We start from the raw sequence: 13,437 nt of genomic DNA, 5'->3' as shown, positions 1-13,437 counted from the left end.
CCTTCCAAGAAGGAAATTCCCTTTGGCACCAAGGGTTACATGATGTAGTAGGAAAGATAAAAATGGAAGAGACAAAACAGGAGGCTCGCACGTTGTCAAAGAGAGCACTGACCTGTCATGGAGTTCTCCGAGGTACAGAGCTGCTCTCTCAGTTTCTCCACATCGTCGGGGTGGACCTGTTCGTACAGAGTGCTACCAAACCACTCCGATTGGGGCTGGTTCAGGACAGGAGTGACTGAATCGGACACGTAGATCACTCTGCCGGTTTCTGCGCCGACGACAAAAAGGAACCCATCTGCTGCTTCAAGAATTAGATGCTTCAGTTCCTGCCCAAAACACACAAATATTCAGGGAACTATCCAGACAAATTCTTAAGCACTTTTTATATGGCACTGATTCCTTTGGGCTCCCTGTGTTTGGGACAAGAATGAGAAGGTACTGCTAGTCCCGGAAGACACCATTTTATTTTTCCCAGGAGTTCCTGTCACAGTAATACAACAGCGTTGTTCAAGTTGTAATGCAACAACTATGCAGCATTGTTCTTGAGGGCTTCTGAGGGGGAAAAAAAATTGCTGCCACTGGCAACCATCATCCCTCTTCTTCCAAGAAAAGCTTTCCCCCCATATCACTGCTTGCAAATGGGGTGGCATAACGGGGAAGGGAATATTACATCAGTACTAGATAGAACCAGAAGGTTCCAGATAGGTCCTCTGCTGCCTCTCCTGATACAGGCCAATCAACATGTGCCCTGAGCTACAGTGTCCTGCCACGTTCCAGAATAGATGGCCCACTGGTCATCCTTGACCTGAAGTCAAGATAAGGCTTTCCCTGGCTCAAGGTTACCCTCCACTGTGTTTGCTAGGCACATAACTTGCCTAGCACATGCCTCCTGCACTACCTTTCACTCATGTTGCCAGGAGTGATTGCAGCCTCTTGAGGTAGACCACTAGCTCTACTCAGGTTTATCAAAAGTCTTGCTTTTTTTTAAATTTAGACATCATGAAAAACCATGAAAATCATGAAAAACCATGAAAAATTCAGACATCATGGAAAACCAGTTACTTAATTAGTAATTACTGTGATTTGCAAACCCACTTGAAAAATGGGTTCAGATCCTGGTCTGCTGGCCCAAAACAAACCATGGTTTATGGGCAAGGCTGAATTGAAACATAACATGAAACCATGGTTTAGCTAAACAAACCATGCTATGTCTGAATCCAATCAACCAGCTATCTTCAAATTTCACCATTGCCTAGGACAAGCAACTGTCTCTCAGTCACTAAAAAGCTGCAACTCCACTTTCTTTGTTGGGGTAGTGGCAGTAAATTTGTAGTGGCCACTATGCGACACGTGAAGAGGCCCTTTAGAGAAGCAGTCTCCAAACTGTGGCCCACGGTGCACCTGCAAAACGGTCTCAGGTGCAGCTCAGCAATCGCAAAGCCTTACAATTCTGTGCTGCAGCCTCAGTTCTTCATGCCCAATCTTTGCAAGGGGTTGCACTGGACAGCCACTTCTGCAGCACATTGCCCCAAGCTCTGCGCCCAGATTTGTGGGGAGAAGCAGCTGATCGGTGCGACTTTCTGCAAAGACTGGGCAAAAACGCTGCAGTGTGGAGATCGTTTTGCAGACACACAGGATCTGGTCCATGGGCAGGAGTTTGGCAGCCCCTGCCCTAGAGCTTACATACTTGCAAGTAACCACAGGATCAAGGCCACAGTCTTGTCAGAGCTACCAACCTGCTCTGTTAGAAAAGAAGGCTTATACGCCCCATCTGTGGATTTGTTTCCAGTGCCCCTCATAGATTTCATGTGCGACACGGCCATGCGGAGAATTGTCAGCTTATCGGGCTTGCGTGCCAGGGCACTGCAGGTGGGTACCATGTCTGACAGCTCGGTGATGTACTGGGTCATCTTGTTCCTCCGGCGCCTCTCAATCTCACTGTGGTTCTCCCTAAACATACATAAAAAGGATCAAGGAGAGAAAGAAATAGGGCACAATCCTAACCAACTTTCCAGCACTGACCTAGCAGCAATGCAGCCCCAAGGTAAGGTGACAAGCATGCCCTTAGCTTGAGGAGGCTCTCTTGAGTACTTCCCCACTGCAGGATGCAGTGCACACCACACTGATACAGCTAGGTCAGTGCTGGAAAGTTGGTTAGGATTGCACCCTTAGTCAAAGATATGATGCTCTGAATAATAGGGCATCTGTGCTCATGGCCCTTTACAAGTCCCTGCCCCAAAGGGGTTACAATGTTGATGAGTTTATATTTTGTTAGGAAATGGACTGGACTGCAACTCCTTTAGGGGAGAGAAACAGGTGACCCATAATTTTTATTTGGGAAGGATAATTACTGAAATGCTCCATGACCCCTAGGTCTTTTGTTCCTTGACCTTAAAGTAGGCTAGGCTACAAGGATAATAATTATTTAAGAATGCATTCACTTTTATATATAGTATCCATCCTGAGCCTTTGGATTAAGGGGATAGAGAATAATATGCATTGCAATGAAAAAAATAATCTATTTAGAAGCATACTTCAAACTTAAGCCCAAACAGTTCTTACTGCAACAGTCTTCAAACTGTTCATAAAAAGCAGCGTATGTGAGATCCCGGAATGTGTGAATGCTCAGAGTGCAGAATGAGTTACACACACATTCCATCTGTAGAAATATATTATCACTTACATTTCAGTGTCCAAGTACTCAGTGACACCTCAAGGTTAAAGAAGTCTGCCAAAGGACACACTCAAGACACTGCAGTGATGTCTCTGCTGCAGACACTAGACAAATTAATGACGTTTCGATATTCCGTCTGCAATATTTTCCCTGTTGGTGTCCGGCCAATTGCAGACCTCCGAAAAACTGCTTGCCCACTTCTATGCAATAGCTGGAGGTCATTCACAAGAGGTGAGAACTTATGCTGAGCTAACACATGCTCTCTAAGCTACATAGCTACATTGGATAATGCATTTTGCCTGGGGCTATGCTTGAAAAGCATCCATAAACTTCAGCTAGTACAGAATGCATTTCTGGTTGGGGCCTATGTTTGGGAGCATAAAACTCATTTTATATCATCTTGATTGGTTACGGGTGAGTTTCTGGCTCAATTCAAGGTATTGGTCATAATGTTTAAAGTCCTTAATGGAATGGAACCAGGATCCTTAAAGGATTGTCTCCCATTAAATCTGCCCACCCAGTTGGTTCAACAACAGAGGACCTGCTATGTGTTCTCCCTCCTTGGGGGGGGGGGAAGACGACAATAGGGCCTTTCCGGTGGCAGCCCCAAGGCTATGAAAATTCCTTTTCCTTGAGATTCATCCAGTCCTCTTGCTGTTAGCTTTTCACCATTCGATTAGAACTTTTTTTGTTCAGAAAGGTGTTCAGTTAAGTTGATGTTCCCTACATTGCTTCTTATACTCCTTCTCCTCCTCCTCTTTCTGTTGGCTTTAGTTCTGCACGTATTTGAACTCTGTCGCTGTTTAACAGTTACACTTGTCTTCATACTTTATTTTATTATTTTAATTATATATATCTATAGAGAGAGACAGGGTCTTCTCAGTAGTGGCACCACAACTTTGTAATGCCCCTCCTCTCCTGAATTCTGATTGGTTCCTTCATTGTCTGTCTTTAAATGGAAGCTGAACGCATTTTTTTTTTATTTTGCAAGATCTCTGAAATTATTTCTATCAGCCAAATTACATCTGTTTTTACTTCCTGCTTTTATCTGTGGTTTTTAGTACAGCTGTTGGATTATATAGTACACCGTATTTTAAAGAACTTTTTATATTGCCATAATAGCATGCCTTATATTGTTAGCTGTCTTTACAGTTAGTTTACAGGAAAGGCAGAACATAAATATATGATCAAATAAAACTGCATGCACCATTCTGCATTCTCTTTAAAAATGATCTCCAGCCCAAATAAGCCATGTATTCATTCTATAAAACAAACCACAAAAAGATGCAAACTTGGGCTGATGCTTTCACTTCTCCCTGGACAATGTTTCGGCATCAGCTGTATTTTGATCACTCATTGAGAAATGGGGAAAACTAAAGGTCCAATCCTGAACAATGTGAGCCGAACCCCCACCAGCATACACTGTTGCAAACGTGCCGTAAGGCACACTTGTGGCAGTCGGTGCCGGCCCAGCACCAGAGAATGCGCGGCATGAGCGCATCTTGGGCCAACACCTGTCAAAGGCGTTCCAGGGCGGGGGGTTGGTGGAGGGAAGGCATGGCGGGGAGAGAGGGGACAGGAGGAGAGCGGGACTGGCGGACCTCCCACTGGGCCTCCTGGCTCAACACAGGACTACTTAACCTGCACTGGTTAATAGGTGAGGCAAAGTTCAGTAGCCCCATTGCGGGGTTTCTTACCTTTCCCGGGGAAAGGGGACGAATGTTCCCTTCCACTGAGGAGGTGTCAGGAGCTGCCCGCAACTGCCCGGCATCTATAGGATGCAGGGGCAGCTATTTTGGTGCCGCTGCAGCCTTGGGCACTGGGCAGCTCGGGAATGGGCTGTTAAGCTAAAAGGAACAGAGATGAACTTTTAGTTCTTGTTTGGGATAAGATTATCCCTTGCTGTTGTCTCAACGCCTACCTTGTATACTTTCACCTTCTCACCAGATTTGCTCATCATCAAATGAGGGGAAGGGACTGTGGTTCAGTGGCAGAGCATCTACTATGCAGGCAGAAGGTCCCAGGTTCAATCCCTGGCAGCATTCCCTGTCTGAAACACTGAAGAACCACTGCTAGTCAACAATACTGACTGAGGCAGGCCAATGGTGTTGAAGTAGTATAGAAGGCAGCTTCCTATGTTTCTATCGTCATACCTGTAAAAGAAAAAAAGCAATACAGAAAGCACAATAAGTAAACAGGAGGCTTATCGGCAGCTAGGATGACAACACACATAGTGAAAGGTCAAGAAAACAGTTTGAATTCACATATTGGCACAGACTTAGCACAAAAGCATGCTCAGTGTTAAGAGGTTGAGCAGACATGGGTCTTGGGGGGGGGGTGGCGTGAGCCAGGATGTCACCTGATGCCATCTCAGTTCTGCTGCTTCTGCACTGCCAAAACAACAACCCAAAGCTCTTGCCATGCTCCTTGCACACTTCCAGCTTTGACAGCAACGTGTGGGAGTATGGCAAGAAGGAGAATGATCTGCTTCTCATTCAAAACAGATAACTGTGGCTTGCATTGGTGGCAGGTTGAAGGGAGATGGCGGCAGACTTGGGATGAAAGGCACCCCGAATCTGCTGCACTCTTGAACCTCTCACAAATTGATGCTGATGCAATCCACATCAGGTGGCCTCATGGATGGGTAAAAGGGTCCAATTCCAAGTCCTTTCAAAATACATTAAAAAAAATAAATTCTCACCTTGAAAATTTGCTGGGCCCTTCGCCATCTTCATCGTCAAAATCCATTCTGAAAAAAGGTTAAAATTTTACGAATCAGTCTCTCTCATTGAAAGGAACAACAGATTAAACGTCTCCCTTGCTTGCTTTCCTATTTGCTGGTGCTACTTCCTTTAAAAACTAAAGATGGAATGAGATTAACAACTTGATCCAAACCTTGTGTTTTTATTGAACTCATTCGAAACAAGTAAGGCTGTATCAAGAAGGGGTCTTCTCAAGTTCTTGCAGAAAGCAGAATGTGGAGCCCTTTTGATCTCCCTTGTTTTCATTTACTTTCCTAGCGTCCCTTCTGAAAAGGAAGTAGGAAGAAACTGCCAGGAAGCTGGTCAGCACCCCTGCTTGGAGAGCCTCGCCAATATGCCCCCTTTGCCCACTGTGCCGCAACGCTCTCTGAATCCTATGATCCAACAACCCTTAGCTTTACTCCTGATCTAGCCATGCTAACCATATCCTGGGCTGATACCAGGATCACAACCTGGTTTCTTTCCCTTCCTTTGAAGAATATGACACGTTTTTAAAAAATGAATTCTTTAACTCTCTTATATGCAGGTATTCAATTTCACTTTCTTCCGATTCTGAAGAGGCAAAACAAATTTGCTGCATTTCCCCAAATGCAATGTGCTCCTCTAATTTTATAACCTATAACCCTTCATTGACAGCAAGGGGTTAAACCCACCCAGTGAGTTCGTTGCCAAAGTGAGATCAGAATACAAACTTTAAAAGTGCTCAGTTTTGGATCAATTAAGCTTAATTTGGACTCAGACCTGTCCACAGTAACTAATTCTCTTCCCAATATACTTCCTGAAAACAGACACAACTTTTCTTCATGAAATCCTGGGTTGTTTCACAGCCACTTCATTTTGTGGTACATAAATAAGTGTACAGTGGCACATTTAATGGAGAGACAGTGACCTCCTGTGGCCGATCTGGGTCACGGAGAAGCGAACCTGGTGCCTAACTGCAGACATGTATTCTCTACAACTGTGGTTCCCAGCCTTTAGAAGCCTGTGGACCCTTGAGGCAAAAACTGGAATAATCGTGGACCACATGCAACCCCCCAACCCCAGTACACAAAAAAATACAATTACATTTGTAATAATTAGAGAAGATTTATTCGAGATTTATTACTTACGGAGAAGATTTGTGGGTTGCTACTTTTGTTTGCCAGATGTAGGTGGTCCATTCTCTGCCTTCTCTGGTGGTCTGTGGGGAAGTGTCTCCCAAGTGAGCGCTCCCCCAAGGACTACCAGAGAAGGCAGAGAACAGACCGCCCACAGCTGCAGCCGACACTTCAGTGCACAATTCTATGTATGCGTCCAATGAAGCTTACTCCCAGGAAAGTGTATATCGAACTGTGGCCTGACGGCCCAATTCTAACCAATTTTCCACCACCAATGCATCTGCAATGCACTCCCAAGGTAAGGGAACAAACATTCCCTTGAAGAGGCCTTTGGGGCTGCTTGCCCACTGCAGGATGCAGTGTCCTTCACATTGGCATGGCTGCACCAGTGCTGGAAAGTTGGATAGGACTGGGCCCTTTATTAGGCACACATAGAGGCAGGGAGAATTCAGTGCAAGGAGCCTGGAGAGATAGCATTTCCAGCACCTGCTGCCCACACTCCACAACATTTTTCCAGAGGTCTTGAAAGGTGCACTGGCTTTGAATATGATCTGAGCTGGAAAAAAACTTGGGAGGTGTGCGTATGTGAGAACTGGGCTTCATTCAGAACACAGCTACGCATTATGAACTGGACTAAATCACACTCTGAACCAGGTAATTACAAATTTTGACAGCATCACTATCTTGCCAGAGCTGTTTCTATTATCTACATGCCTGCTATGGAACTTCTACTCATTGCAAAGGGGTTGTGGGAGCTTTCCAGGACGCACAGTTAAAATACACGGGACACTCATGGGATCTCTTGGGACCCAGAGAAAACAGAGTGTGCGCCTGTCGCAAACTTGGGGGGGTTTGGGGTGCTCAGAGTTCTTGGTTCTCGAACCCTAAAGCCCTCAAGGCCCCCCTGTTCAGTAGTACTGCCACCACCCTGTACGTGCCAGTGCCTTGGTCCAGGGACACTGAGACCCTCTAGGCTTAATTCTATCCCTTGCAGGCACTGAGTGCTTTCTCCAATTAAAGCTTCAGTCCTCAAGTTACTAGACCTCAATGAGTACTTGGCAGCTTGCTGAACGGCTAGGCAGGATTCTGAACCTTTGTCCCCAACAGACAATGAAACAACTTGGTAAAAGAGATTTGAGTTTATTAAGTACATAAGGTTACACAAGGCAGCAAATGCTAGAGGCATAAACATCTAGGAAACATATCAGTAATAAAATAATAAAGCTAGCTGGCTATCTCTATTAATACCTATCTTTCACCTGGGTCAGTTACTCTTGTAGATCTTTTAGCTCCAGGTTACCTGTGAGGCCAGATGCCCATGGTGGAAAATGGAGCTCACAGCGGGCAGGATGTTGCACCCAAAAACTCTCTTCAAGAAGAACCCCTTGGGGCACTCATTATTATACTTCTTATGCTAATAGTACTGAGGTGACTTCATACTTATTTAGACTGCCCAATCAGAAACTTTTGAGGACGGAACCTTCTCGGAGTGGGTCTGGTTGCCAGCCCTCCTAGTTCTTGCCCCTCCCAACTGGAGATCCATAGCTGCATTCCATTCCGCTTGATCAGGCGCCCCTCAATGTACTGAGGTGTTAAACATTCCAATGGGTTGTAATTCTTGCTGTTTGTTCACTCACATTCCTGCAGCTAGGAACTGCTAGCCACTTCTCTGTTACTGACTTAGTTTGGTTCAGGCTTCACATGCTAACCTAGGCCTAAACTGTACATATTCATGACAGCGCCCTGGAACACACCTTTCCTGTGGAATGCAGGGAAAGAATGGTCCTGGTAGGCAAGTGGGCCTTTTGGAAAGCCTGTGGGCCAATACTGATCTTCTCATTAAAGAACCCTAGGGCTCCCCAGGACATTGTCTCAAAACCAATGGAATGGAAAGGCCTTGGGGAAATTAGACTAAATGCAAGACCTGCATTATCAACCTTTAAGCGTCATATTACACAGCATGTGGAAAATAATTCCAATCACATCTGACCACATCAGATAAGATCCTTCAGCTAGAGAGAGAAAACTGCATGCCAAAATTGTAGGAGAAGCGGCTTTCAGGAAGACAAACTGCATCACTGCATAGAAGTTGCTCCTTTTGTCTTCGTTTAAAATTGTTCATTTAAAAAAAAAAAGATGGCTTTCGTACTTAGGAAAGAAGAAATAAATCTCATTTTCTTATTTTATACAATAATTGCCTACTGTGAAAGGCCAAAGAGAAAAAGATATAATTATAATTATTAAGCTTTTGGTGCAATTGCCAGATGTCTTAAAGACTGTATTTTAAAAAATAAAAAAAAAATCCCTCTAGACTTTATAAATGAGTAACATGAAGGTGAATCTAACCCAAGGGCAAAAGGTCCACTTTATGAAGGAATGCTTAGAAAAGAAATAGTACTTAAAAATAGATTTCACCACAGTAATATTGAAAGGGTTGAGGAAAGGGTAACATAACCCAGCCTAGTTAATACACTGACCAAATCAAACAGAATGGTTTGCTTGGGACCATAGGTGGGTACTTGCTCACTTGAAAGGACCCCCATGAAAACACAATGGCTGGATATGAAAGACTAGTAGACCAAAGGTAAGAACACAAGAGCAACACAACAAGTAGAGCAAAGGTAAGAACACAAGAGCATCAGAGCAAAGGCCAATCAAACCCAGTGCTCTGTTTCCAGCAGTGGACAACCAGATGCTTCTGGAGAGCTCAGAAGCATGAAAAACAATAGCCTGTCCAGATGTTGCAGGAACTAGTATGCAGAGTTATGGCACTCAGTGCACCTCTCCTCCTCTATTAAATTTGTCTCAGTCCCCTTGACAGTCGTCTCAGCTAGTGGTTAGCCCCACAACCTGCGCCCGTAAATTCTGTCAGTTGAGGATTGTGTGAAGTTTGATCTACTGACTGTCTTCCTGAATGTACTTGCAATCAGTTGCACTGGTGCGGCTGGTCTTATGACCGTAATAAAGATTTACTACTACTACAGTTGCACTGGATGACCCAGAGATGCTAGCTGACAAAAACCATCTAGCCACTTTCTCCATAACATGTATAAATGTGATGAACTTCTGTCACATCCTCACTTATTCTCCTTTGCTCCATCTGAATTAGAAAGTACCAAACTCTTTAGCCTTTAGGGAAGGCACTCCATCTACCTAAACAACTCAGAAAAGGGTAGCTGGAAACTTTCACACTCCCTGCAATGCTGCTTTTCTTATGTACAAGGAGTGTATTCTCCACTAAATGAAGAAGCATCCCATCACTTGCAACCCACCAGGTGCAGTCTGAATGGACCAGTTCAGAAAGAGGACTCTAGATTATGCTCTGTGTATAAAAGAGGCCCTGAATTGTTTTATCTGGTGTGGGACGGAAACATCAGGACACTTATGGAAAGGCTTGGTATTCCAAATTCCTGCTTTGATCAACCATTTTTTTTCCAAAGAAGGGGACTTTACATTCAATTTGTAGAGAAGAACCACCTGGAGCCCGGCCTCGTGAACAAGCTCCATGTTTATTCGACTGCCCATCGCCACAAATGAAGCAATGCTTGACGTTTCAGCATGCACACCCATTTTGGAGGCCTGTCCAGAGTACATGTTACACAGAGCACATGAGACCCTACTTGTAAAGGCCATCACTTCTGGCAAATGAAACAAGAAATGGCTGTGTGATCATTTCCAGAAGCTCCACAGTTCCATAATTCTGCATTTAAATTCAGAAGAGCTGAGATATGTCTAAATGCATTTTAGAAGTGCCTCGTTTTTTCCTCTCATTAGGTCTCATCTTCACATCTTGTACATTCAAAGTGATGCTTAATGAAGTGTAAGATATTCAGGTGCTCAAACTTTTCATTAACTGCCAAGTAAGGAGCATTGGCTTAACCAGCACGTGATCTGGTGTAGCACAGTGGCGAAAAGTTCAACCCTATTCAGGACTGGGCTGCCAGACAGTGCAAGTTATGACCGTGGAAGTCACTTCTGCTGTGTAAAATGGCTGCCAAATGGTGTGCTGTGCTCATTCTGGAACACAAGGCAGCACTGTCACCCCACTGCGCCCACCAGAGCTAATAAGTCAGCAAGGGGACAGGGGATGGGAAGGGAGGGGGACAGGATGGATGAACTGGGGGAGTACCTGAGTGGGGAAGGGGAGGAACCGGGCTAGGGAGGAAGGGATGGATTTGGTGGCAATGGAGTGCACCAGATCCTATCCCCCCCATCCCAATCCTCCCCTCCTCTTTCCTCTCTTTGGACATAACACCACCAAAAGCGAGTCTAACTCTCATTTGTCTAGCAGCAACTCTCTGCTAGAGACTTTCCCAGCTCAGTGACTTCAGATCTTTTAACTGGAGATGTCAGGATCTGAATTTCGCCCAGTGCACTCTAACAGTAACTTGTGCTCTGTCTTTCTTTGGGACAACTGTCCTGGAGAGCCACGAAGACGTTCGTAACTTTGGAGATATCTCCAGGAAAGATTTGATAAACCGGACTTTCAGCATTTGACATGAAACTTACCCTGAGCGCCTCTTTCCTCCTCTAGCAGGTATGGTTCCTGCCATTCTCACTTGCCCAGCTGCCATAGGTGCCACTGGCAAGGTCACCGACCCAGGTAGATCTGACGCCATCTCTGCAACACAGAGCAGAAGCAGAGGACCAGCTTAGCATAATAAGGCTTACAGTAGAGGAGCTGAAGTCAAGTAAGTCGAAGGGCCAAACATCCATCCCAACAGCTGCTCAGGAACCATACCCAACATTTTTCAATGAGAAGAAAAAAAAAATCACAGGTTTTGATGGTGGAAGAATAAAAGGGCCAGTGGCTAAAAACTGAAAACACTCCAACCCCCAGTGCACCACTTCTCTACATGCTACCTACCTAAATCTCTTCTCCAGCAACACTGCTGCCCCCCACTCAACACTCCCCTCACCCATACCGAAGCATTCCGAAACCCCCTGCCTCCTTTGTCTCCCTCACCTTGCTCTTGCTTGCCCTCCAAAACAGTCACATTCAAATCAACTCCTGCTTGATTACACCCGGCAGAATATCCCTGTCACCCAAGTCTCCTTCTCAACAGATCACACTATCCATTTATAACCTTCTCCATATGCTGCCTTACGAGGCAAAGCATGCATTGGCTGGGGATATAGCCTTCTTGATGGTGGCCCTCCATGTGATGATCTGACCAGGGACTCTAAACTGGGATCTATTTGCTTCTTCCATAGGCGTCAGGTAAAGATAATGGGCCAGTTCAGATAACTCTTGAGACAACTCCTTTGGGAAAGAAGGCTGTAGCTCAGGGACAAAGCACCTGTTTTGCAGGCAGAAGGTCCCATGTTCAATCCCCGGAAGCAGAACATCTGTTTTCCAGATGAGTTGGCCAGTTTCAGACACCATACCACACTTCCTTAACCACACTTCCTTAACCACAATTTGGTGTGATGCCTGAATTGAACTGTAGAGATAAATGCTGAAGTCCTCCATTTAACTCACGTCTCCCTTCCATTCTGTCTGGAGAGCTACTTAAAAGCAACCTAATTATGCACCCAGTCACAATTTAACGATGGGCATTTTGTACAATATCTTTGCTCGTGATCATTACCTTGGAGAAAATCTCCTGGTACATTTATTTTTATTAGGAGAACTCTTCCTTGGCCAAAAAGCAACCAAGCAAAGACATTGGAGAAAAATGCATTTAAAAAATGGTATTCGGTGGAGAGAAACACTCCTATTTATACCTAAAAATGTTGCCCACCTGCAGCTGACTCACTGGATATATCCATCCATTTGAATTCCGTAAGCCCGACTCAGAAGCCAGAACTCTCACAAATCGAAATAGGACATGGAAGAATAGAACTTATGGGTTGGATCTTGGGGTCATCTAGTTCAACTCACTACAGGCAGCTATGGCATCCCTGATGTCCAGCCTCTGCTTGAAAAACTCCAGTACGGAGAACTCACAGTGCACAAGGCAGGCTGTTCCAGTGACAGAAAGCCCTTAACATTAGGAGCTCGTTTCTCATGTCTAGCCTAAAATCTACATCCCTGCAATTTCAACACATTGGTTCTAGTTTCAGGAACCACTGAAAGCAAGCCCATCCCTTCTTCTGTGTGCCAGCCCTTCAGAAGATCTTTGAAGACATCTATCATATCTCCCCTCATCCTCAGGCTAAACAAACAAGATTCTTTTGGTATTCCTCATAAGACTTGATTTCCAGACTCCTCACCATCTTAGGGCCCAGTCCAATCCAATTTTCCAGGACCAGTGCTGCTGTGCCAATGGGGCATGCACTGCATCTTGTAATGGGGCAGCAGTCACAGAGGACTCCTTAAGGCAGCCATTTTCAACCACTGTGCCGTGGCACACTGGTGTGCTGTGAATGGTCCCCAGGTGTGCCGCAGGAATTTGGGAGAGGGCCATTTATCAATAGGACCATTGAGGATGCGAGTCCCCTACTGACCATACAGTGTGCCTTGTCAATTGCCAAAAAACTGATGATGTGCCTTGACCATTTTACTGCCTTGTCAGTGTGTTATGAGACAACAAAGGTTGAAAATCTCTGCCTTAAGGTATGGGAACATTTGTTCCCTTACTTTGGGGCTGCATTGCGGCTGTACTGGTGCTGGAAAATTGGATAGGATTGGGCCCTTAGTTGCCTCTCCTCTGAACTTGCTCTGGCTTATCAATGTTCTTAAAATGTGGTGGCCAAAATGTGTTCTAAATGAGGGCTGAATAATGTAGAATAGAGTGGAACTATTTCTTCTTGTGATCTGGACTTTGTGCCTCCACTAACATAAACACAGGAATGCATTCGCTCTCTTTGCAGCAGCACCATATTGCTGGCTCATAGTCAGCAGTTAACTGCAGCCAATTAAGGGCACAATCCTAACCAAATTTCCAGCAAGAGGTAAGGG

At 45.0% G+C, this 13,437-nt stretch overlaps 1 protein-coding gene across 2 annotated transcripts in view; it reads right to left on the bottom strand.

The window, feature by feature from the left end:
- ARNT2 (aryl hydrocarbon receptor nuclear translocator 2) overlaps nt 1-13,437 on the bottom strand; it is a 115,645-nt gene that overhangs the window by 74,911 nt on the left and 27,297 nt on the right. For both annotated transcript variants that reach the window (XM_066634838.1, XM_066634839.1), the window contains exons 2-5: nt 11,043-11,154; nt 5,376-5,423; nt 1,737-1,950; nt 113-326 (exon numbers count right to left, since the gene is read on the bottom strand). In XM_066634838.1, coding sequence (XP_066490935.1) covers nt 113-326; nt 1,737-1,950; nt 5,376-5,423; nt 11,043-11,154 — 588 coding nt within the window. The remainder of the gene's footprint in view (nt 1-112; nt 327-1,736; nt 1,951-5,375; nt 5,424-11,042; nt 11,155-13,437) is intronic.

This window comes from Tiliqua scincoides, chromosome 8 (genome assembly GCF_035046505.1).
Source record: "Tiliqua scincoides isolate rTilSci1 chromosome 8, rTilSci1.hap2, whole genome shotgun sequence".
Classification (NCBI taxonomy): domain Eukaryota; kingdom Metazoa; phylum Chordata; class Lepidosauria; order Squamata; family Scincidae; genus Tiliqua; species Tiliqua scincoides.
The sequence above is the reverse complement of the archived record's forward strand: the minus strand, read 5'-3'. Positions and strand labels throughout refer to the sequence as shown.